Source organism: Typopeltis vanoorti, chromosome 1 (genome assembly GCF_054136105.1).
Source record: "Typopeltis vanoorti isolate ZY-2024b chromosome 1, IOZ_Tvanoo_1.0, whole genome shotgun sequence".
Taxonomy (NCBI): domain Eukaryota; kingdom Metazoa; phylum Arthropoda; class Arachnida; order Uropygi; family Thelyphonidae; genus Typopeltis; species Typopeltis vanoorti.
The window spans coordinates 26,917,925-26,945,457 of record NC_143549.1 but is presented as its reverse complement, the minus strand read 5'-3'; the positions used below and the strand labels follow the sequence as shown (position 1 = coordinate 26,945,457).

Here is a 27,533-nt window from a genome sequence, read left to right as displayed (position 1 = left end):
GCAGTTTGAGATTTCTCTTCTTGGAATTATCCTGACATCAAACCTCTCCTAGTTTAAACACATCACAACCATTGCATCCTCAGCTTCAAAAGAACTAGGATTTCTCTTTCGCTCAAGAAGATGTTACCTCACCCCTGAGCAGCTGTTACAGTATATAAATCACAAATATGCCCAACTATTGAATACTTCAATAATAGCAATATGGGGTGGAGACCCTAAAAGCTTAATCAAAATGCTTTACTCAATACAGAGGAGAGCAATTAGACTTATTAATAACTCATCTCTTACCAACTCATTCCCCCTACTTTCACACAGACAATTGGTTTCTGTAATATGTATATTCTACAAATATTTCTATGGGAAATGTTCATCTGAAATAACATCAATAATTTCCCCACTTAGTACTAAGCTTGTTGGAACACATGCAGCTGCTGCTCAACATCCCTTCACAGTGCATCTTGAAACCCACAAAACAAGTTTCTTTTCCTCTTCCTTCATCCCTGCAACTGTTGTATTGTGGAAGTCTTCCCCACAGTTGTGTTTCCCAAGGAATACAATATACAGGGTTTTAAATCAAATATAAACAGTTCCTCCTTTCCCAATCCACTACCAATATACGGTACTAATGTACTATAGGTTGATCAACCAATCTCTTGTGTATGGGCTCAACACACACACACACACACAAAAAAGTCCATCACTCTTATACAGTTCAATTCTTCCTTGAAACTCATTCCACATATTAACAAACTACAGTCCTTTCTCTTCACACATTTCTGCTAACGTATTCATAATTCTTGTTCTTTGCCTCATCTCATCACTGTCATCACCTGGGCAACAACTGGCTACCTTTCCTATCACACTATTATCTTTTATTCTTTTCCACAACCTCCTGATATCCAATCTTATATTCTTCTTGTTCCCAGTCAAGATATTTGCCACTATTACCACTACCAACTCCTTTGCTCACTTACTCTTCACATGCAACACCTCAATCACTCTATTCATTTTACTTCCAGGAAAATGAACCTTGTGCATCCTCTTGTTCACCATGCCTCTAATAATCACACTGTGATACAATATCATTTTCATTACCTTTTTTATACCAACATTATTTGTTTTTGTCCTCTTCACTTTTCCTTACATATCTACAATTCTCTTCAGTTCACTCTGCATTCACTTCGTCTCTTGCCTCATCTTCACCAACTCAGCTTTCAAATCTTGTGTCCTTTTTCTTTCTATCATTCCCTCTCACTATTTTATCACTTGATCATTAATTTCACTCTGCTTTTTAATGCAGTATAACTTACCACCTGCTTTACTTTCAATCAAACTTTTTTCCTTGCTATCACATACCCTATATTAATGATATAAGGCAGAATAGTGAAAGTGTAGATAATGCAAATGAGGACATGAGCAAGTGGCTGAAGATAATATAATTATGAGGTGATAGTGAAGAAAGAAATAGTACACTTATGAGGAGTCCTTTACAGGACAAAATGTGAGATCAGGCAATTGTGTGATTAAGCATACTCTCAACTGATATGCTTCATCTTCATTACTCAGTGTAGTGTAATGAAGTGCCTACATGCATGTATCTTATATTTTGCTCCCTGATAATGACAATTATGAACAGTTTTGCAGTTAGATCATTGGAGAGTGTTGCTCAGCAAGAGATTAGAAGTGCAAAATCTGAGAAGATAGAAGTTCTGGAGCGAGAGATGGGAATGTATCAAGTGTGGATTCAGACCCCTGGGACAAGTGCGTGTGTGCGTGCATGCATGTGTGTGTGCGCACGCACACTGAAATGATTAGGTAATGGTGAATGCAGGAGATTTGCAGGTTTCAAATCTGAATGGGTTGGTAATTTAATACAAGGGTAACCATGTATTAAAGGAAATGTTGAAATGCATGCATAAGAATGTGAGAAGTATCAGAAATAAAGAAGAAATGTTTTGCATTGGTTAGCTTAACTTGGTCAAAAAGTATCAGCATCAGGGAATGTGGGTGACAGGAGATGATATAGTTACAGGGATAGAATGTAAGGGGTATTGCATTCTCAGACAGCATAGAAGGAATAAGACAGGAGGAGGGGGGTACTGCTGATAATAGCTGAACTTCAAACAAAAATAGAAATTAAGAAGAATTTTATGTTTGAAAGAAGTGGCTCATTTCAGGCTGTCAGGCATGAGATAGAGACCAACAGGAAAAAATATATTGTTGGTGGCTGCTGCAAGGATATTCACAGAAAGATGTCAATGCAATGCAATGGCAGTTTTTAGCACAATAAGTGCAGTCTAAGCCATTATTATGAGGATTGAAGTAGAAGGACATAGACTGGAAAGAGGAAAGGGAGCATGGGAAGATGGAAGTGGAATTTATACAGTAAGTAAGAGACCCTGAAACAGCATGTCATAGAGGGATCGAGGAGTTTGAGAGTGCTTGATCTGGAAATAGCATCAGAGATGTATTAGTAACCACACTAGACTGTGACTGATTGGGGAAAGTGACCATGCAGTCTTATTCTGGGAGGCTGCTAAACAAGTGGAATTCTCCATCAAGAAGGATTTATGTGGAAGTACAATGCTGACTATTATGAGAAACTTAGGTGGCAGCTTAGAACAGTGCCATGCTTAAACAGCTACAAGGAAAGAATATCAGTAATGTACAGAGGTTAGGGATTAGTCAGGGATATCAAAAAAAAAAAATACTAAGGCTGATCAGTCAGTTGAGTGATGCCAATCTGGATACAATTATTATTATTAGACACCTCCAGGGAGTCCAAAGACTCATCGAGGGAGGGCACCTGCTCTACAGCTCTGTCTCCACCACTCAATCCACCAATGCCATCTACCGCCGACCACCACCACTAGTTTTTCCACAGACAATACAAACATTCATGCCCATAATGGGATTCAAACCCACAGCTTTTTGGTTGGAGAGTGGATAAACTAACCACTCGGCCAGCCAGGTTTTAAAGCTTCCAAGGACCATCTCACTTTTCTAAAAGAATAAAATTAGATTGTGTGAGATTGTGTCTAGATTGGCCTCTGAAAATGTAACCTAAATTCAAACATTTGCTAATAGTTCTTATATTAGCCACTAGATGGCTACTTGGTGTGTAGGTTTTCAGAGAGCTCCCAAAAGCTAAGTATTATTTTGAGTGAAAATTGGAATACTGGTTTAAATCTTAATGTAGTATTGTTTATTTTTGGTAGCTTGTTGTGTCTGTGTGAATTTGGTGTGAATTCCATTTTATTTAACTTAGTATTTTAAAAATACGTTTCATAGAGTCACATGGCACCAATGCGACGAAAAATAATGGCGTCCAAAAATAAGACGCCGTTGTTCAAAAACTTTAATGTGAGGCAGTTTGTCCAGTGTGATATGTGTGGGATGTATGCTTTCCCAAAAGAGCTGGAGTTTGGATGGAAAATGATAGTGGTGGGAGACTGCACAGAAAGTGTAAGAAAAGTGAGGAATTGAAGTATGTGTCAGGTCGTGAGATTGTTGTGATAGAAGAAAGCCAGAATGTGAGTGAAAATAGTGGCTTGATAGGGAATTGCGATGTTGTACAAGATGGCAATGAGAGCGGTGATCAAAGAGAGAGAGTGAAAGCAATTATACAGACAGAGAAAGTGGTTTAAATGATGAAAATAATGAGGAATTATTTGTAAGGAGTGAGATTTCATGGTTACAATGGAGTAATACACAGTGCGAAGTGGCAGTTGGAGCACCTGCAAAACTTTTTCCAGAATGCCTCGGCTAATGGAAATAAGCAAGTGTTTGAAAAGAAAAATAAGCTTATGAGTGGGAGAGTTTCAGAAATGAAGGAAAGAGTGTTGGACGGTGACTCATTATTAAGAGGTGTGATAGATGAGAGTGTAACTAAATCGTACTTGGCAGGTGCGAAATTTAAGGATGTAAGTGAGAGTATTAGAGTGCAAAAACAGAGAGTGAAAGAACTGATAGTTGTGGCAGGTACGAATGAATTGAAAGGAGATTAATTTTTTATGAGAGAGGACTTGAAAGTATTGTTAAAGGTAGCAAAAGAAAAGAGTGACAGAGTTAGGATGGTGAGTCTGTTGCCATGGCATGAGAAGGAGGGCCATAATCGCAAATGACTCTATGCACAGGTTATGTAGATGATGTGGTGTGGGATTTGTGGACGTGTGGAATGAGTTTGATGGGCAAAAGGATTTATACAAGATGGATGGCCTGCATTTGAATAGATTTGGTGTGTGGAGACTGGAAAACGTGTTTCTGAAAGAAGTGAAAATGGATGTGCAGAACCAGGGAAACTAGAACTACCAAGGAGGGGGGGGGAAGTGGATAAGCGGACATCAGTGAGACAGTTGAGTATAAGAATGTATATAATGTACCCGAGCCAGTACTAAAAACAAGTAATTGGAATGGGATAGTTAGAATAACGTAGCAAGATAGAGGTGGGACAAAGGGACCTCTGCATTTCATGTATACTAATGGCAGGAGTATTAGGAACAAGAAGGAAGAATTTTTGGCCTTGGTTGGCTCTTCCTGGCCACAGGTTATTGGCATTAGTGAAACATGGCTGACGGAAGAGAATATAGTTAGTGGGATAGAATGTGTAGGTTATAGTGTGTTTAGGAAGGACAGAGAGAATAAAATGGGGGAGGAGTGTTATTGATGATAGCTGATGAACTACAGCCAAGGAGAATTGAAGTTGTATTGCAGAATTGTGAAAAGAGTTCATTTGAGGCTATTTGGTGTGAGATCGTGACTAGCAGAACAAAATATACAGTTGGGTGCTGCTATAGACCAGGTGATGGAATAGATGGTGGAGATAGTATGCATAAACAAATTGATGAAATGAGTGGAAGGAGGGTAATTATTATGGGGGATTTCAACTATGGTAACATTAATTGGTAGGAGGAGAGGACACATGGGAGGAAGGAACTGAATTTTATTCAATTATTAAGAGATAACTATCTGAGACAGCATGCAACAGGAAATGCTACGGGTTTGAGAGTGCTTGACCTGGTAATAGCATCTGAGAATTTGACTGTAATGAATATGACCATGTTGCCACTTATTGATGAGAATGATCATAAGGTCTTGATCTGGGAGGTGTTTACAGGTTTGGAATTTTCGATTAAGACAGGGTATATGTGGAATTACCGTGTGGGCAGGTATGACAAGCTTAGGAGACTGCTTGGTTCAGTGCCATGGCATGTAAAACTGCAAGGGCTGGATGTTGATAGAGCATGGGAAGTGGTCAAGGAGCATTTACAGGAGGTTATGGCTGACTGTATACCTAGTGTCTGAATAGTAAAACAAGTAGGGGTTAAATGGATGAATAACACCATTAAGCTTGAGCTGCAAAAAAAGAAACAACTGTGGAGGGAATTTAAAGAGAAAGGTGACCTGCAGGCATACGAATGGTATAAAGCACAAGCCAGAAGGGTAACGAGTGTGGTAAGAAAAGCAAAAGTGGATTATGAAAGGAAACTAGCTATGCAAGATAAAGAGAATCCCAAACAGTTCTTTAAATATGCTGCAAGCAAAAAAAAAAAAAAAAAACTGCACACGGCAGAATGATTTTAAGGAATGCCGATGGTAAGGAGGTCACTGAATCAGTCGATATAGTGGAATTACTGAGTGAGCACTTTGCAAGAGTATATCATCCAGGTGGTGACACTGAAAGAATGAAGGAATCATTAGTTTATATAGGAATTGTGATGAATGAAGTGGAGGTGAATAGTCTATTACAGAATCTTAATGTGAATACATCTGTGGTATACCGGCACGGGTCTTATGTGAAGCGGCTAAAGAATTATCAGTGCCCTTGACCATTTGTTTAATCTGAGTTTCGGGTCTGGTTTAGTCCCGAAGGTATGGAAAGAGAGGAAAATAGTTCCACTGCATAAAGGAGGATCCAAGACCACTGTTGCAAATTACCGACTGATCAGCATATCAGGAGTCGTTGTCAAGGTCTTGGAGAAAGTAGTCAAGGGAAAAATACAGGAGGAATGGATTGATGAAAATGAGATAGTACGGGAGACAGCATGGCTTTGTGGGTAGATCAGTAACTTACTCAAGTTTTATAACAGTGACGGCTGAACTGGATAAGGGTAATGGGTTTACAGTGATACCGCTGGACCTGGCTAAGGCCTTTGACAGGATACCACATGGAATTCTAATCCGTAAACTGCAACATATGGGAATGGATATAGGGATGGTGAGATGGATAGGTGGGTGGTTGACGGAGAGATATCAGAGAGTGGTTTACTCGGGAGTAGAATCCAAAAGATGGCCTGTGACTAGTGGTGTGCCGCAGGGGTCTGTTCTTGGACCACTGCTGTTTAATTTGTTTATTAACGATATAGGGAAGGATCTAAGAAGAATGGTTCATTTGTTCGCTGATGATGCAAAGTTGGGTAGGGCAATAGTGAATGCAGAAGATGTCTAAATCTTGCAGGATGATTTGGATAGATTGGAGTTCTGGGCTATGGAGAATGGATGTCAATTTAATGTGACAAAAATGTAAGGTTATGCATTTTGGGGTGAAAAGATTAGCAGCAGTATACTACATTGGTGGAACTTTACTCCAGGAGATTGATGAGGCCAGGGACTTGGGAGTGTTGGTGGATAGGGAGATGAAGTTTAGCTGGACACATTGCAAAAGTGGCTCATCAAATCACTTGGTTGCTGAAAAATACTTTGATAAGCAGAGACAAGCAAGTTATTGTTCCTCTGTACCGAGCCTTGATAAGACCTCATATCGACTACTGTGCCCAGATTTGGTCACCTAGGTCTCCAAATAATGGGGAGGAGGTGAAGAGGATCCAGAGGCGAGTGACCAAGATGGTAGCAGGTCTATGGAATGAACCTTATGAGAAGTTGAAGATTTGTGGGTTTCAGAAATTGGTTGATAGGCGGAAAAGGGGAGATATGATTGAGACATTCAAATTGCTGAAGGGTTTCTAGAGGATTAATTCAGAGGATATTTTTGAGATCAGGACTGGTGGTGGGAGAACTAGGGGATATCTATGGAAGCTGGGTTCTTTACTTTTAGAGTGGTAAATGAGTGGAATAAGCTGCCAGAGTCTGTTGTGGGTGCTATGACAGTGAATGAGTTCAAGGCAAGGTATGATAGATACTGTGAGAATGTTGAATAGTTGTGTGAACATGAAATTTAGGGCCTCCCTCGATGTGTCTAAGGACTCCCTGGAGTTGCCCGTAATAATAATAGTAATAATAGTAATAGTAATATACACAAATCAATTATAAAGCAAAATTATATATTACCAAAGAACATGTCAAATACTGTAATTTTGGAAAGCGAGTATAGAAAACAAGAACAAACATCAAAGATTAAAATTAGATCACCAGTTTAGTCTTACTTTGGTTAAGTGGAACAATATTGTCAATAAAAGATATTTCACTATTGCTTGTCATTCAGATGACTCAAAAAAAGTTTTAATTTAGGATTAATTCCTGGCAGTTGGGGAAAAAAAATGTCTCAAAAATGTCCCTGGAACAGAAAAATAGCAAACTCAGAAGCCCTGTCTACATTCCAAAATGAAACACCATTTGTCCAAGCAAAAAACCTATTCAAATCTTCCTGAAGTGAACTGACATCAGCATTGCTCCTTATAATTCTTTCTCTCTCTCTCTCTCTCCCCAACTTTGTATCAGCCAACTGAAGATTCTTAATCAAGCCACATGAAATATCATTAACAAATAAGTTAAACAGCAGGGGATACTACACATACTGACCACTAAAATTACCTTTATGCAGATGTACATAAATGTCACTTATGCAGCATATATGCAAAATACTTGGTTATATGTATTACCATATGTTACAGGCAACTATTTAAGAATTCTGCTGGTCAGTAATCATGAATATTGTTGATCACAATGGGAAAACCAAAGGATATTTCAGACTTCGATAAAGGGCTTACTGTGGGTGCCCATCTGGCTAGAGCAAGTTTTGAAAACAACAGAGTTGATTGGTTTCTTGAAAGGTGAGATTTCTCAGGTGTTTAATCAGTGAAAAAATAACACATACTGCTTGTCTAAGAGGCATAACTATGGTCCTAAAACAGTCTGTCAGGAATGAGATTGCCATTTTTGAGAAGGTTTGTAGGAACATCTAGAATTTCCTGTGTGCAGCAATTGACCAAAGAATTTAATGAAGGCTACTCCTGACCTATATCTCATCAAACTAAGCAGGAATTAAAGAGGATTAGATTGGGAGTTGCATGCCTACACAGAAACCATTGATTACTGTGAAAAACTGGAAAGTTTGTCTATGGTTGTATCAAGAACACCATGACTGGACACCAGAAGACTGGGAAAAAGTCATGTGGTCCAACAATAGGCAGAGATTTTGGCAAGAGCCAAATGAAGCATTGAACCTAATTTGCATTGTAGACATAACTCAAGGTTCTGGAGGTGGGGTCATGGTGCAGAATGGGTCCCCAGATATTGTTGGAAAATTGGGTGTCTTCCAAGGAATACCTGAACATTGTTGCTGATGAAGTCCATCCTACAATGTTGACTTTTAATCCAGGAGGTGATGGTTGTTTCATGGGTGGCAATGTCCATTGCTCAAAAATTGTTCGGCAGTGACACAGAGAGAGCATGACAGTGACTTCCACAATCTTTCCTGGCCATCACAAAGCCCAGATGTGAACCCATTGTATAAGACATGTTAGAAAAACAGATCTGAGAAGAAAGTCCCCTTCTGTCAAATCTGAACCAGTTAAAGAAATGACTGGTGAACAGTGCCTGGTATGTTGTAGATGCAATCTAACACCTTTCGGAATCTATGTCAAACTGCATATATGACATAATTAAGGCTAAAGGAGGTCCAATGTGGTAAAAGTTTCTAATTTAGTAGCTGCATAGTATAATTACCCCCCTTTCTTTGAGGCACTGCTTCATCATACACAACTTCTTCATTTCATTTGAAAGGCAATCTCCAATCCATGTATCCAACATACTATCCATTTCCATCTTTTATAGTTTGTATGCCAACCTATTGCAATAAAGATACCAAAAAAAAAAAAATTGCTTGGTATCTTTAACATAATATATACCCAAGGTAAAAAACTTTCCCAACCTATTGTGAGATAATCTGTCAAATGCTTTCAGAGTCTAAGAATATCACTGTTTACAAATCTTCCATATCTAACACACTTGTTATCATGTCATAAAATGCTACAAGAAACACCTTTAACAAATCCATGTTCACCATCATACAGAATCCTATGTCCATAATCTCAATTCTGTATTCTACTCTTAACCAATCCCTACAACACCTTGACTGTATAACTACAACTGTAGTTATACAGTCTATAATTAGAAACTTCTGTACTGAACAGTGCTTATGGAGTGATATGATACTACTTTGCTTCTTTTTCCCATTCCTTAGGAACGTTATCCTCTGCAAGACTTTCATTAAATAACCAGGTGAAGGTCATAGCTAACTGTTTTGCACATTCCTTAAAAATAGTGATATGACATCGATTCCCACAATCTTATTAACATCTAACTCATTGAACCAACTTCACACCCTCTGCCTTCATTTCCTACAGGAACAGTCTCCTCTACCCCCACACACATATGATACTGCTCCCCCCCCTGCCTCAATCAACATCTGATACTGCTGATTCATTCATCTCTAATTCTTCTAATACTTGCCTTCTGTCTGTCTATATGTTGCACAGCATTGTTTACATTGGTATGATACAATCTGATGACGTGCTCATTAAATTCCATTATGCTCTTTGCAATGGCCACTCTACTACTATAATTATCCATCAGTGTCACTGTATCATAATTATTCTTCCTCTTGCTTGCCATATAGCAGAAGAATTCCCTTTATCATTGGCTTGACTTGCCAGTCTCTGCTCACTGCACCTCTTTTTTTATCAAGCTTGTCACCTTCCTAGCTTGCATTTTATACTCCTCATGCACTGAATGTATTGTATCTCATAACATGTTTTTACACTACTTGCTTGATTTCACTCCTACTCTATTTATTTTCTTAACTCTTTGTATGCAATTATACATTGTTTCTGATACTTCTTATGAATTCTCATACACTGTAAAGATCTTTTCTGTGCAGTTCATGAACCCAACATATTGATGCTAGTTGACTACGGAGCTTTTCATAATCACCCACTTTATAATTCCACATATATCTTTTTCTGGCAGACTTTTTACTTGTTTCACCACTTTCTAAACAAGTTTTTATTCAATCATTTCTATGGTCTGATTATCTTCTGATTCTAGCATCTGCTATGATCTAATAACAGAAATTATTCTCACTGAGATAAGTGCTTTTATTCCCTACTCTACTCAAAATTCTTGCCGTTTATCTAAATCCTAGTTTTTCAACAACTGTGCCAAAGCTGTATGAACAAAAAATTCAACATATGCCCAAAGGCTCCAGTCAAAAACTCCAACCTCTCACTCAGCTTACATTGTAGTTCATGACAACTTAAAAAAAAAAAAAAAAAAATCCAAGCAGACTTTGTAAGCACTAAATGCACTAAGCTTGTCTCCTGTCCTAATTGCAGTCATGTTTTCTGATCACTTACCAAGGGCTATGGGATGCAACATCTGTCTTTCCACATTTCCACCTTTCTCACATCCTGACAGGACAGGACAATGGCAACATCTCCCAAAGAAAAAGCAGACCTTCTGGCATCAGTTTTTATCTCCAATTCTCACATAAAGAATTAGAGTTGTACTAAAAGCTCCAGAACTCACACCTATCCAGCATTGTCTCTTCAAGCTGTCATACTCATCTGACATCTATCACACAGCCTGAATGCAAGCTTTTATCCATCCTATTCCCAAAAAAAAGAAGATAAAAGTCAATCATCAAAGTATCGTCCCATTGCTCTGACTTCAATACTCTCAAAAATAATGGAAAAGATATACTAGCTAACTGCTTCACTACTTGGAAACCTAGGTTACTTAATGATCATCAATTTGGACTCCAGAATTCTTGTTACACAGCAGACATCCTTGCTAACCTCACCCACCTTTAGATGCAAGCATGGGAAAAGTCTGGAGAAACTCAAGTGTTCGCTTTTGATATTTCCAAGGTATTTGATTCTGGTATCATGGCTTCCTTACCAAGCTACCATCTTATGGTATTCTTCCCTCCCATTGTGAAAGGACTACTAGCTTCCTTTCTGGACATTCACTGCAGTGAATGATAAATGGTTTCCTTTTATCAGAATTCTCAATCAATGTTCGTGTACCTTAGGGCTCAGTACGTCACCTATTCTCTTCCTCCTATAATGATCTTCTCTTCTTGACATCCAGCCCTATTCAGTTTTTGCTGACAACAGTTCTCTCTACTCCTCTTTTTCATTTCCAAAAACCATGTGATGCTTAGGTAACATGTGCTTTAAGATTTTCTTTAACCAATCTCTTCAACCCTGATCTCCTTTCTATTCTCAAGTGGGATGATGATAAAGGACTGTGTTTTGTTGCCACCAAAACACAGTCCTGTCTCATTTCTAGAAAGAAAGATTATTCTGCTCTCTCCTCACTTTTGACAATATTCCTTTCACCAACCAGGACCAATTTCCTCTCCTTGGATGACAGTTCTCGCTAGCAGAAGATATTAACTTTCACATCCAATGTGAAAGTTAATATCTTTATTATGCTGGCATGAACACATCAAGTCCATAGCGTCTCCAACCTCCAAAAAACTTGGTATTCTTTTCCTTTCCAAACAGTACTTCTCTCCTGCTCAACTCCTAACACTTTATGAAGCTGAAATCTGGCCAACCTTAGAACACTGTTCATACATTTGCTGTAGTGCATCTAAAACTTCCCTCAGAATGCTTGACTGTATACAGAAGTGAGCAGTTCATTTAATTAATGACTCCTCTCTCAGATTCCTTCTGGTCACTGAACATGAGTAGCTTCAAATCAACACCCATTTACATTCAAATGAAAAATGAAAACTCATTGAACCAACTTCTCACCCTCTGCCTTCATTTCATACACTTCTGCTCTTTGGAACAGTCCTTCCCCCCCCCCCACACACACACACTGCATTCCCCAATGACTATAACCTTCAGGTTTTCAAAAGAGCACATCAACACATTCCTCCCTTCTCACTTAACCACAAAAGGCATTGTTGTGCCATAGGTCTTGAGACCTCTCGTGGGTAGGGCTGATGTACACATACTTTTATGTTTGTATACATAAAATCTCCCATTAGGATCGCCTTCTTTTTACATGACCAACCAATCTGCTTAACGTTTCGCAATCAGTAATTTTATAGTCTCTGGCCTATTGCAACATCCTATTAGATATGCTAATTCTGTTTATTTCACACCATCCAGATTCACATGCTCACCCATTTCCAGTTATGATGGTATTTATTTGGTGTGCACCTGAAGAAGTCTAGTTTTAGACAAAACTAGTTGTGCAAATAAAGTTTTTTTCTTATTTTAACCTCAGTTCAAGTCATTCAATATTATAGAATATGTTATCAAACAGAGTAAATCTTCCATTGAACATATATAAGTACATAAAAGTACCTCGTGATCATCCCTACCAACCCGTGGTAGCATCAGTACCCCATTAACAACCATTTCTTATGAGGATATCACTAAATAAAACACTCTAAAACCTTGAATTGCTTCCGGAACAGGCTGCTTAATATAGTTTTTCCACAGAAATTCAACAACTTCCCTCTCCCTGTTCCCATACATCATCTCTTCCAGTCTACATTTCTGTAATTAAAAATCTCCCATTAGGATCACCATCTTTTTACATGACCAACCAATCTGCTTAACCTTTCACAATCAGTAATCTTTATATTCTCTGGCCTATTGCAACATCCCATTAGATATGCTATTCTGTTTATTTCACACCATCCAGATTCACATGCAGTACCGTTTCCAACTTCATGGTATTCATGACAACACAGAATGATAAAATAATATTTATTAACTTATTTGCTGATATTTCACTGGTATTATATCCAGCATCTTCAGAGCACAAAAACAGTTTGTTACAGTATGCAAAACAAGAACAATTTGGTATAACAGTGGGACTAGTTTAAAAAAATTGTAACAGACAACACAAGGAACTAAATTTTTAATTAGGTGCCATCTATGTTGGAAAAAGAGAAAAATCAAATATTAATTAGATCTTAAAATTATGGTCTCCCAAATTTTTGGCAAATTTATACAACCATACTTGTTGAGGTTTGAAGCATGTTTTAAAACTTCTGTTGATTCCAAAAACAATCTCTCTGACTTATGACTTCTGTATAGTACTTTTGTTTTCTTCCAGTTGATCCTATGTAAAGTGGTATCCAAGGCATGGTCTTCTAGACCTGACTTGCCATAATGATTGTGCCAGATGTATTTTTTATGTTCACCAAGGAGGATAGCAATAGATCTTCCTGTCCGTCCATAGTAAACCCAGTTACAAGAGCAGGGCACACTTCATATACTCCAGGATGTGATAAAGAAGCGAGTTTGTCCTTAGGTGAACAGATGAGTGTTGCCAATTTGACATAAGGTTTAAATACGGTGTGTAGCTGATATTTATTGAGCACTCTAGATATTTTTTCAGATGTTCCTTGAATGTATGGATGGTAACAGTTTTGCTGAGGTCGTGTAGTAGACAATGGAGATTTCTGGGGAGCATTTAGTATTTTTTCTATCCTATGGAAGGTGTGACATAAGTGAGCGAGTTCAGCAATAAGAGCATTGTCATTGGAACAAATAGTTCTAATTCTGTGAGTCAGTGTTTTTAGGATACCATACTTTTGAGTAGCTACTTTAGAGAGTAACTCTAGCTCTTTGAGTTAGTGTTTTTAGGATATCATACTGTTGAGCAGATGATGGTGTGGCTGTGCAAATATCTCTATGTATGTGTGGCTTTTCTATAAACAGAAATATAAGGAACCATCTGGAAGCATGCGATTGGATATCCAGGAAAAGCAGACAGTCATTAGCTTCTTGTTCCACTGTGAAGTCAATTTTAGGATGGTGGTTGTCTGCACGGTTAGCCTAGTTGCTATACACAACCCTATGCCTGAGAAATGAGTGTCCTAGGCTTGATTCCCATCGACGACATGGGGAGCTTAAGGATCTTCCTCAGCCATAGCCAAGATAGCTGGTTTTGGGCGGGGACAGCAGGGTTTCCCCTGGGGTTTTTTCATCCCACAAGCAGGCAAACCGACCCTGTAAACACACATTATGCCCACAGAGGATGCAGCAGAAGAGTGGCCAACCGGCTGCATTAATGCGCCAATAACTCCTCATTAGGATGAGACTCAACCAGTCCTATGAACGGATGAGATAGAATAGGATAGGTCATTTAAATACACAAAAAACATATCATTCTATCCTCATAACTTTCGTATCCACATATCCATGCATCCTCATAACTTTCGTATCCACATATCCATGCATCCTCATAACTTTCGTATCCACATATCCATGCATCCTCATATCTTTCTGAGCAATAAATACAAAATGTTGTCACGTATCCTCATATCTTTCTGAGCAATAAACACAAAATGTTACATTCAGGTAATGACAATCAAGGAAAAGGAGTAGCCATAAAATTCAACACTAAATATGAGGTTAATCTTCTTAAATGGCAGGCAGTCTCAAGTAGAGTGATGTGGGCAAATATGGGAATGGGGAACTGGACAATGAGACATTTGTGCCTTTGCTCCCACAGAAGGTTCTACTAAGGTAGAAGTGGAGGAATTTTTTGAGGCTTTAGAGAAAGCAACTGACACAACGAAAAAAGGAAAAGTTGGTCCTTGTTGGGGATCTAAATAGCAGAATAGGAAATAATTCTCGGACATACAAAAATATATTGGGGAAAATTTGGAAAAAAGAGCAAAGCTAATAATAATGACAAATACCTGTTGGATTTCTGCTCAGACATGGACTGATTACTACTAACACAATGTTCCAACACAAAAATGTGCACAAATTAACATGGAGAGAGAAGAGGCAAGGAATAAGAAAAGTCTCATTGACTATGTTATTGTTGATAGTGATGTTTTCTCCCTGGTGCAAGACACCAGAGTGCACAGAGGATTTGAAATTGAAAGTGATCACCATTTAGTCTTGAGCATGATAAAATTGAATATCATATTGAAAAGAAGAACATGCAAGAAAGTTTTAAAGCAAATAAAAGTTGAGCAGCTCTCAGATGTGAACTGTAGACTAAAATACACAAACATGATTGAAGAAAAAATGAAAGGGTTTGAGAACAAGAACAAGCCTTGGAGATTCAGTCACAAGCCCTGAAGAAAACACTGATTGATTCAGACAGAGAGCCATGTTGAGGTTGTCTGTAAGGATAGAAAAATCAGAATTCCATGGTGGACAGAAGAAGTTAAAGAGGCAGTGAAAGAAAAGGAGAAAGCATATCAAAAGTTCCTGACAAATAAGTCAGCCTGTGCTCTTAGAGAATACAGAGACAAATGTAAGAAAGCTAAACACTGTGTAGAACTAGATAAACAAAAGTCATGGGAAGACTTTAATCAGAACACAGAAAATAAATATCAGTAAGGTGGCAAGATATTCTGGAGGCTATTGAAGAAGCTCAGAAATGGAGGAAAGAGTGCTGTAAAAAGAATTAGAGATGATAAAGGTGACATGAAAACATAGGAAAAAGATATCATTGAAGTATGGAGTATTTACTTTGAAAAATTGCTAAATGAAACAAGCAGTGATGACAGTACAGTAGTAAAAAACACTGACCAGGCATGCAGTCAGGAATATATATCCATAGTTGAGGCAGAAAAAGCCATCAAAAGCCTGAAATGTAGAAAGGCAGCAGGAGTAGATGATATTCGATCAGAAATGCTCAAGTATGGAGGTATAAAAGTTTTACAGTGGTTGCACTGCATAGTTGAGAAGAACTGGACAGAGGGATGAATTCCAGATTATTGGAGTAGAGCTCTCATAGTACTCATATATAAAAAGGGAAATAAAGCTGAATGCAAGAATTACAGAGGCATTTCTCTATTGGGTGTTTCTGGTAAAATATATGCAAGTATACTTGAGAAGCAGTTCAGAAGGATTGAAGAAGAGAAGTTTGGTGAAGAACAAGCTGGATTCAGTCCAAATAGAGACTGTCAGGATCAGATTTTCATTTTACGACAGATAGCTGAGAAATCATGGGAATATAACAAAGATCTGTTTCTAGTAGCAAGGCTTATACGATGGTTAGACATAACTGGTAATTAGTTTACGGAATTAACAACGCAAATAAAGTATATTAATTAAAGGTAACTTTAATGAATCACTTCTATATTTCGGCAACGTCACATTGCCATCTTCAGGAACATAAAGATATGGTATGTGCACGTAGGCACTAACACAAAGCAAATGAGAAAGAAAGCAAGAAACTAATATTGTTCCTAAAGTCCTAATGGTGCCCTCTTGCAGGCTAATTTGGTAGTCTTGGCTGTTGGGCTGAAGTTCTCATAATGTAAGTCTCCCAAATTTGTTGAGGTTAGGAACGTTTTTTAGAGCTGCTGAAGATTCTTTGAATAATCTTTCGTATTTAAACTTGCTGCGATGAATTATTTTTGTTTTCTTCCAACGAATTTTATGGTGGGTATCTAAGACATGGTCTGCCAGTCCAGAGTGGCTGCACTGGTGAAACCTTTCTCCTTGCTGACGAAAACAAAACCTTATGGGCGCTAGAGGAAGAGCTTTCGAATACACTTGGCCGTGATCTATGGTCGATACTTCATGACATCTCATGCTCATCGGCAAGAAAAGAATTCGAAAAAATACGTAGTCGGCACGTGAAAAAAATGAAAACCTGACGAAGAATTCTACTTCCTTACCACAGCCACCACTCAACACTGTAGTCAACCTCTCGTCGGCAGTTTTAAAGCCTGAAGCACTCACTGCAATTTCACGTGGTCACAATTTCACCCTAGCTCCTAAAAGAATACCTGCTGAAGAAATCATGATCCAAATAGAGCGTGGAATTCGCAACCTGCCTAACCATATCGCCAACAACTTAAGACTGGATGTAGTCGGTGTTCTGACTAAAGCCAAACCTCCAACCAACTTATCCAAAAACGAATATGAAGCCCTACAAGAATTGAAAAACAACAAAAAAATAGTAATCATCAAAGCTGATAAGGGAAGTGCCACTGTGGTGCTCAATCAAAAAGACTACAAAGGTAAGCTAAATGCTTTAGTACTAGACCGTACTACTTACCTCCCCATTGAATACAATCCGACCAGCTCTCAGATTAGAACTCTCCACAGACTCCTTAAGAAAGTCACTTCTTGGCCTGTGGAAGTCACCAACAAACTTAAACCTTATAACTCTAGACCCCCCCGATTATATGGACTCCCAAAAATACATAAACAAAATGTGCCATTGCATCCCATAGTGGATGGCATTGATTCCCCCACATATAAATTAGCCAAACATTTAGCCAAAACGCTCACACACTACACTGGCAACACACCATCACACATAAAAAACTCAGCCCACTTTAAAGCCAGTATAGAAAACCTCACACTCCAACACACTGACATACTGGTCAGTTTTGATGTCTCCTCCCTATTCAACTAATGTCCCACTCAAAGAAACCCTTGAGCTCATCCAAGCCAAGTTTCCTCCCGATATCTCAGCCCTATTTCAGTTCACAATGAACTCAGGCTATTTCGTTTGGCAAGGAAAGTTCTACAAACAGATAGAGGGGACAGCCATGGGTTCACCACTTTCCCCACCCTTGGCCAATTTCTTTATGGAGACATTTGAAGAGAAAGCCTTAAACTCCGCCCCACAAAAACCCACTATTTGGCTTCGTTATGTGGATGATGTGTTTGCTATTTGGCCACATGGCTCAGACACACTCCACTCCTTCCTAACACACTTAAACAACCAACACCCCAGAGTCCAGTTCACCTTAGAAAAAGAGGAAACCAACGCCCTCCCCTTCCTAGACACTTTAATCACCCGCCAGCTTGATGGATCTTTGGTTTTCTCTGTTTACAGAAAACCCACCCATACTGGCCGATACATTCACCAGCAATCCCCCCCCCCTTCACAACAATATGGAGTTATAAAAACACTATATAACAGGGAAAAATTAATCTGCTCAGATGACAAGGCCCTGACTACTGAACTAAACCACATCCTCAACACCTTCTTAGCCAATGGCTATAACCCCCAAAATCTCCAAAAAATGCTAAAACCAGTAAACCACAACCCCCCCCCCTCCCCCCCTCCACAATAAAGATTACACCAAGTCTATCACCATCCCCTACATCCAGGGCACCTCTGAGAAAATAACCAAAAAATATGACCTTACTTCCTGTTACAGACCATATAAAAAGTTGGAATCCCTTATCCGCTCTACCAAAGACCAACCACTTCCCCTAGACCTACCTGGTGTATACCAGGTCCCTTGCAGCTGCAAATTGTCCTACTTTCGCCAAACAGGCAGAACAACTAATATCAGGATTTCAGAACACAAAGACTACATCCGGTTTCACCAGGACAGCCGCTCTGGGCTGGCAGACCATGCCTTAGATCCCCACCATAAAATTTGTTGGAAGAAAACAAAAATAATTCATCGCAGCAAGTTTAAATACGAAAGATTATTCAAAGAATCTTCAGCAGCTCTAAAAAACGTTCCTAACCTCAACAAATTTGGGTGCATGAAACTACCCCAAATTTGGGAGACTTACATTATGAGAACTTCAGCCCAACAGCCAAGACTACCAAATTAGCCCACAAGAGGGCACCATTAGGACTTTAGGAACAATATTAGTTTCTCGCTTTCTTCCTCATTTGCTTCGCGTTAGTGCCTGCGTGCACATACCATATCTTTATGTTCCTGAAGATGGCAATGTGATGTTGCCGAAATATAGAAGTGATTCATTAAAGTTACCTTTAATTAATATACTTTATTTGCGTTGTTAATTCCATAAACTAATTACCAACAAAGATCTGTATTTAAGTTTTGTAGGTCTGGAAAAGGCATATGACAAGGTGCCAAGAGAGAAGCTATTCAAAACACTACAATTATATGGTGTCAACGAAGCATTATATCAAGCAACTTAATCTTTATTTGAGTTTGTAAGTCAGCAGTTAGAAATGAAGAAAGTACAGGAAGATGGTTTTATGTTAAATCTGGTGCCAGACAAGGACATACATTATTCCTTCTGCTCTTCATTATCTATATGGATCACATTATGAAGGAAAGGGGTGTTAAACCATATCAAAATTCATATTGATATCATAATGTAGAGAAGTCCTGATAGCAGGAAGTCTCTACATTAATAGAAAGGCCCTGAATAGAGAAAAAGTCAACTGTCCAGTCAAGGAGTTCCTGCAAGCCTACCTTGGTAGAGACTACGAGAATAAGATCATTCGCAAAGGCCATATCATTAAAGGAAGAAGCACCTAGAGAGTAGCCTATATGACTAGGAAGAGAGTGAAGACGCTCATCTATGATGCAGTTAAAGAAAAGGAGAGATAGAGGATCACCCTGGCGAACACCCTGCACTGCGGGAATAGAAGTCGCACAGCACCTTGTAGTGATAGAGCTACCCAAGCATAGGACCATAACATAGGAAAGAAAGGATTCTGGACATCCAGCAATAGACAGTGCTCGAAGGAGAGTGGGAAGGGAGACACTATCAAAGGCCTTCTGAGCTCCAGTGACACCATATATAGAGGCTTAAGGTGGCATAGGGAATCAGAGTGAAGAGAAGAAAGAAAATATATATTCTTGGCACAGTTGTCCGAAGTGACAAAAGCTCTCTGTCTATAATCATGCTGTATATGTTGCTGAAGTCACAAATCTTGCATACTCACATTCTCCATATACTACTTTTTGATATCTGTCAGTCAGACATTCTCTTATCCATGCTAATATTCTATAATCCAAACCCATATCTCCCTGAGATACTAACTGGTTGATAGTTGGATACATCGGTCTTTGCACCACCCTTGTGCAATGGAATTACCATACATTCCTTCCATTCCTGTGGAATCTTCCCTGTTCTGAGATTCATATTAAACAGCCTGGTCAAAGGAATGGCCAGTTCAGCTGAACACTCTGTTTTAGTACACATGCTGATATTCCATCAGTTCCTATTGCTGAATTCTTATTCAATTTGCTACAGCTGTAATACCCAGGTGTATGAGGATCTAGGTATTACAGCTGTGATACCTAGATCCTCATACATCTGCATTTCTTCATCAATGAAGAGGTAACAGTGAGGTCAATGTTGCATACACCAGGTTGATAGCTTTTAACAAAATGGGCACTAATTAACTGAACAACCTCTTCTGCATCTGTAACCCTCATGCCATCAGGATTTAGAAGAGTTATTCTTTCATATTCATTGTTTCTTTTACTTGCAGCATATCGATGGAATTCTTGTGGGTTGTCTTTAGCATGCAGAGACAGTTTCTTTTCAAACTCAGACATTGCTTTCCATACAGTTGATAATAATAATAATAATAATTATATATATTTATAAAATATTTCATACATCCACTCTAACTTACAAAAAAGTCAATATCATTACAAACAATCTTTGACTGTTCGAAAATAATTCACTGGGTTAATATGAGTTACCATAGGATGAGAGCAATCTAAGTGCAACTTTAACATTTTGGCATAAAAGTAGCAGTCCTTTTTTTTAGGTAAATCAGAATAGTGAAAAAATTGAATATAGCATTGAATCACAGAGGTTATGAGAAATTGCTTCCTCTCTCTCTCATATACCAACACACACAATATGAATAATTAGCGTCTGTTATGCAACATCAAAAAAATGGAGCAATATATAGAAGATATTTTTAATCACCTATCATGCAGATGTCAATGATGTTCAGTATTCACAGATAAATATGTTGATCACTTAGCAAGAGTGTGCATCTTGTATTTCACCATGGCTCACATTTCAGATAAATTTTGGACAACAAAAAGCTTGTCAAGAATCTCAACAATCCATATGCATTGCATGAAAATAAACTTCCTGAATATATATGTTGTTATGCTGTAGTATTTACGTACCTGTAACCAAGCTCCTACTTTCCACACAGCACCACCATCACATCTACCTAAATTGCATAATCTTACTTCAGCAGGCTTTTCTGTTATATTACACCACCTAGTTTTGTTGTCTGTGGGTGCGGGAAGAGATTCTATTTCCATCCATTTATAAGCATTAACAAAATGACAAGAAACATTACGAACTTGAGAGCCTTTTCCACAAGTCTTTGAACACTAAAAGAAAATAAATAAAACAAACAGAAAATATGAAGGCACTGGATTTACAATAAAAACATATCCTCATGTGAAGAAATAAGTGCTTACATTTTGTGGTATTCTAGAAGGGCAGCCAAAGTGCAAGTCACAAAAAGGAAATGTTATATTTTATATAATTTCTACTATATCTTGTTTTCATAGGTATATACAAGGGCTGTTCAATAAGTAATAAGACTGATTTTACTGTCGTGAAACCACTCATCACAATATTAATTTCTGCAGAATAAAGAAATGTTGCTGTCTGTATTAACAAAAGAGGTTGATAGATGGCGTATACAGCTGATGTGCCAGAGTGTCACGTGACTAATCGCAAGCTTGTTTCGGCGTGCCTACGAGCCACAACCAGTCGTCGAAATGGAAGCATCCTTGGAACAGCATTATGCGATTAAATTTTGTGTGCATTTGCAAAATCGGCATCGGACACTTTTAACATGATACGCGAAGCTTTTCATGATGAAGCAATGTCGAGGGCAAGTGTTTTTCGCTGGCATAAAACTTTTAAGGAAAGAAGGCAAAATGTGGAAGATCTTGAACGTGAGGAAAGACCTTCAACATCCATCACAGAGACAATGATCAACACACCAGTGATTATCATCAAGGAGGATAGCAGAATTACAGTATGCCAGCTGCATGTTGTCCTGAATATTTCTGTGGGAAGTGTTCACTCAATCATGGCTGAATATTTGGGACTGAAACGTGTTTGCACCCGATGGATTCCCAAACTCTTGACAGCAGAGCAAATGCAGCATCGAGTGAATGTGTGCACAGAATGGAAAGAAAGACTGGAAAAAGAAAGCGACAACTTCTTAAAACGCATCATTATAGCAGATGAAGCTTGGTTGTATCACTATGACCCTATAATGAAACAACAAAGCAGTGAATGGAAGCATCTGATTTTGCCTACCCCCAAGAAAGCAAAAACTGTAAAATCAGCTGGTAAAGTTATGACCATAATGTTTTTTGACTATGAAGGCATTATTTACCAACACACTGTAGAACCCAGGAATAAACGGTAAATGGCTCATACTATGTGGATGTTTTATGGAAGCGAAAAGGTAAAGGAAGCGACCATTGCTGAAGAATGGCTTCTGATTGCACCGATAATGCAAGGCTACATATTGCTGGTTGTGTAGCGGACGTTTTGCAGAAGAACAACATAGATATCCTACCACACCCTCCATACAGTCCTGATCTCGCACCGTGCGATTTCTGGCTGTTTCCTCAGCTCAAGAAACCACTAAGAAGCCACCATTTCGAAAGCAACAAAGCATGTGTAAAAGCTGCGGAGGTGGTTTTGAAAGAACTCTCAAAAAAAAGGACTTTCACATGTGTTTAAGAAGTGGATGCAACGTTGGGATAAATACATCGCGTCTCACAGTAGTTACTTTGAAAAAGACCATGTAAATGATGACGATTAAAGGTAATCTGTTTTCTGTATAAATATAGTCTTATAACTTATTGAACAGCCTCCGTAAGACAAACACTTCTGATGAAGTAATCAGATTTGTTCGTATTGCTAAAATAGCATACTGTATGCTATGTTGGTGAATAATATTTTCAACTGTTAACAGCACATAAAAATTTTATACTGTGCTATTGGTGATATATTCTACATGATGACAGTTTCATATAAGGAAAGTTAAAACAGAGCTGGAATGAGAAGGTGGCCATGACAAGATATTTAATGGAGGTTGCAATAGGTTGAGATTATTACAGAAAATGATGGGTAGAATGTGAGAAGAAATACGGGGGGGGGGGGGGGAGAGTCCACCATTTCTCTTTATCTTTTGTGGAGTTAACTTGTTTTATTTTTATGTTCCTTCCCTCACCCCTTCTTGTATTGAAGTAATTACCTATCTAAAATTCTCTGCCATTGTTCTAGGCAGTCAGCCTTCGACTTTTTATTATTTTATTATTATTATTATTATTAACCCAAGAACTCATGGAGTCAAAGACATACTTGTAGGTCTCTATCATATCTCCACTCTTCCTCCTTTCCACCAGACTCTGCAAATTACATCTTCTCAATCTTTCCTCATACTCAACATTCCAGAGGTCAGAAACCACCTTAGTCAGTCACCTTTCGATGGACCATTTCCAACATCTCTTCATCCTTCTGAAAACTCGGTGACCAAATCTGGGCACAATAGTGTGGCATAATCAAAGCCTTATACAACGGAACAAGAATCTCCCTATTTCTACAAGTCAGTGTCCTCAGGATCATTTCCAGAAGCCTTTGTGTTGTCTTCACAATTTTGGCGATGTGTCTCCTAAATTTTAGATTCTTATTCACTATCACCCCCAGATCTCTTATTTCCTCTACCTCCAACAATATATTCTCACCAAGCACAAATTCTGCATCCCATCTTTATTTTTCAAATTTTAAAACCTTATATTTTGCAATATTGAACTCACATCCCCATTTCCGTGCCCAATCACTCAATTTATTCAAGTCTTCTTGCAGGGCTACAACATCTTCACTACTCTTTATGGTTCGTCCCAACTTTGCATCATCTGCAAATAACTGAATATCTCCATCCAGATCCTCGCCAATATCATTAATATACAAGTTAAACAGTAATGGCCCTAAAACAGACACCTGAACAACTCCACTAGTTACTTTCCTTTTCCTGGATATTGCTCCCTCATACACAACTTGTTGATACCTATCAGATAGCCAGTCTCCAATCCAATGCACTAATCTAATATCCAACCCCATCTGCTCTAGTTTGACTGTCAACTCATCACGAGGTTTTCTGTCCTTTGTGAAATCCAAGTATATTACTGTGTATCCTTCTCCTCTGTCTAAGAAAGCAGTCTTATGACAGGGCTTCAGACAATTCTACCATAAGTTGAGTAGGCTCAACATTATGTTAACAATTAATATACCTGAATGCTAAAATATGTAGGTCTATTTTGTTATATTTTTAACTAATTTTAGCTTTGTTTATTGTGAAATAATACCAAGGACAAATTATAACATAAAATTATTATATATCATACAGTATTGTACTACTGTAATAAATATTGAAACATTAGTGTATTGTGCTTCTATGCAATTACCAATAATTAATCACTTGGAAACAAGAAAGAAGAGAAATTTTCTTTGGAGCTGCTGCTTTATTAACTGGGCAATTGACTGAAGGAGGAGAGGAAAGCTAGGTCATCACCAACAACAGAAAATTCAAGAACTGGAACAATGTGTCATGAGGGTAGGTCACTAGATGCGTAACACATGGCATGTCTAGGCTCATGTGTGGGGAGGAATGACAGCAGGAGTAGAGTCGTTAAAAATTTGATCATGTCCAACTTACTCTGTATTGTTTGCTTTTCTTTTCTGCATAAATTTCTCTGTTGCAGTTTACATCATTCTGTCTGCTTTGCTAAATCTCTTTGTTGGGGACCAAATTCATCTGCAAATTTATTCATTGTAAACTTTTTCTTCTTTTTAGGCTTGTATAGCTATGTGGAAGTGGCATTTACGCAGTACTAGGCCACCCAAATAAAGCCTTAAGTTCAATTCCAGTTGCCAACTAGAAGAACTTTTTCTAAGCCTTCCTTTGACTGGTTTCCAAGTTAGTCAATCACTGGCATGGGCAAGTGGGTTTTTCATCCATAAATTCAAGAAAATTGGCTGTAGAACCAACACAATTTCAGACAATAACATTATGGTTGGTTAGAGACTGTGAGGTGGCAGAACTTGTTTGCCTTCTCTGTATGCCACATAAAGTGTTGGACCAGCTATCTCTGATTGGTTACCAGTGAAGACTGAACTGCCCACTCACTCTCTAAAAGTTAGATAGGACTGAAAAATGGTCTTGACTATTTTCTATAATAATAATAATTATATTATTATGTAATGCCTCCAGGGAATCCAAAGATTCAGCGAGGGAGGGCACCTACTCTGCAACTGTCTGTCTCCATCACTCCACTAACTGCAACTACCCTCATCATCTACACCAACACTAGTATTTTCACAGACAATCACAAACATCCATGACCAAGGTAGGATTCGAACCTGCAGCCTTCTGGCAGGAGAGTGAATATGCTAACTACTCAGCCAACCAGGCTGACAATAATGGAATAAAAGCCATTAGCAGATTTTTTAAAACTTTTTTTTTTTTTCGGAGGGGGTAGTGGTTAAATTCATCTGGGGCTCTCTGGGCCCCAGAACTTTTTTATGCACCAGACCTGGATAATTTTTCTCCCTTTATGATAATTAAGCTTAATGCGAAACAGACAGCAATGCCAGGTTATTAAGATGTGCATGTGATTGAGGTGGTATTAACAAAAGATCATGCGACCGAAAGATAAAAGCATAGTGAACAATTGAGTTGAAATGCTAACTCTCTTCAGTGAATTCCATATGTGAAACTGCCATAACAACATTCAATATATTTCTTAGTTTTAACACGTTTACGAATTTTAACATGTTTGGTTGAATTTTATTGCTGCAGCAGGCAAACTCACACATATCTAATTAATAACAATAGTTTTTAGTTGGATACTGTTTGCCTATGCAACATATGGTTTTGCTTGAGTCTATACAAGCACAGTTTCTGTATGAGGGGACATGTGATTCATTAATTAGTGTTGTTTTAATTCCAGCTGTCTCTAACTGCACAATTTGTTGAGAAATATATTACACAGACTGCTCATACCTTATTCACTGACATAATAAAAGTACTTGTTTTTCTTGCCTCTGCAGTATAGTGGCTACTGGGGAGGGCATGTTGTTTACTGCTGCAAGCGAGTTACTATTGCCTGCAATGAACATATTCAAGCTTCTTTTCATGTGCGAGGTATATGCAAAACTTTTTAATTTCTTTTTGCAAAAAGTAAAATCAGGGGTGAGAGTTATATGCGAGGGTGAGTTATATCATTATTATTATGGGTATCTCCATGGAGTCAGTAGACTCATCACAGGAGACCCAAACTATCAAAACAATATGTATGATATCTGTTCTTGAATTCATTTACAGACAAAGAACTCACAACTGAGTCAGGCAATGCATTCCACTCATTCACCACCCTCCAGGTGAAAAACCTCATTCTCACACCCTTGTTAACAACACTTTTCCTTAATTTCCAGGGATGACTTCTTGTTCTTCCATCACTATCATACAGCTGAAACATTTCCCCTGCATCAATCTTATAAAAACCTTTTAATAATTTAAATGTTTCTATCATATCCTCTATTCTCCACTTATCAACCAACCTCTGCAATCCACAAGCTCTCAATCTATCAATGTAGGGAGCATTTTTTACATCACTCACCAACTTAGTCACTCTCCTCTGAACCCTTTCCACAGCCTCTTCATCTCCAAGGAATCCAGGTGATCAGACCTGAGCACAGTAATCCAAATGTGGAAGTATCAATGCTTTATAAAGTGGAATAATAACCTCTTTATCTCTGGATGTTAGTGTGTTCCTCAATAACCAAGTAAACCTATGTGCAATCTTGGACACCTGAGCAATGTGTCCCCTGAACTTCATCTCCCTATCTACCAACACCCCTAAGTCCCTAGCCTTATCAATCTCTTGGAGTACAGTTCCATCAATGTAATACACAGCTCAGTGGCAGCCCGTACATAAGCAGTGTGACACTGCAGCACCCCCAAGGAAAAAATGAAAAAATTTAATTTTGTTTGTGTTTATAAATAATAACAATGCTTTCAACATTATATAAATGTAATACAACATGTTAGTCCGCGCGGTTAGCCTAGTGGCTTTGCGCTTCGCAACCATATGCCTGGGGAAGGAGTGTCCTAGGTTCGATTCCCGTCGGAGACGTGAGGAGCTGAAGGATCTTCCTCAGCCATAGCCAAGTTAGCTGGTCTTGGGAGCGGGCAGTAGGGTTTTTTCCGCCTGTTTATCTGGTGTTTTTCATCCCGCAAGCAGGCAAACCGGCCCCTTGAACACACACGGATCTACAGCCAAGAATACCTCGAGGCATAGGAGTGACCATTCTATCCTCGTATTTCGGTTACGAAATCCAAGCATGCTTGGAAGGTTGTGGGCCTTAAAGGCCTGTTAAAGCCATTGGGATAGAATACAACATGTTAAAGGTTACAGCTTATGATTCGACAGTGATTGAATAGTTAATAATTGGAATTGTTCTATTAATGCTTTAGATTACGAAACAAATGCACTACGATCTAACGCCGATATTCGTTTGAGCTTGTCATTGCATGTTACGTCATTCCCATAC

General features: G+C 38.5%; 1 protein-coding gene across 1 annotated transcript in view; it reads right to left on the bottom strand.

The window, feature by feature from the left end:
• The window catches only part of LOC150109852 (A disintegrin and metalloproteinase with thrombospondin motifs 9-like), a 605,150-nt gene that overhangs the window by 80,448 nt on the left and 497,169 nt on the right, over positions 1-27,533 (bottom strand). Inside the window, exon 28 of the mRNA XM_090396355.1 lies at positions 21,068-21,280. Coding sequence (XP_090252481.1) covers positions 21,068-21,280 — 213 coding nt within the window. The remainder of the gene's footprint in view (positions 1-21,067; positions 21,281-27,533) is intronic.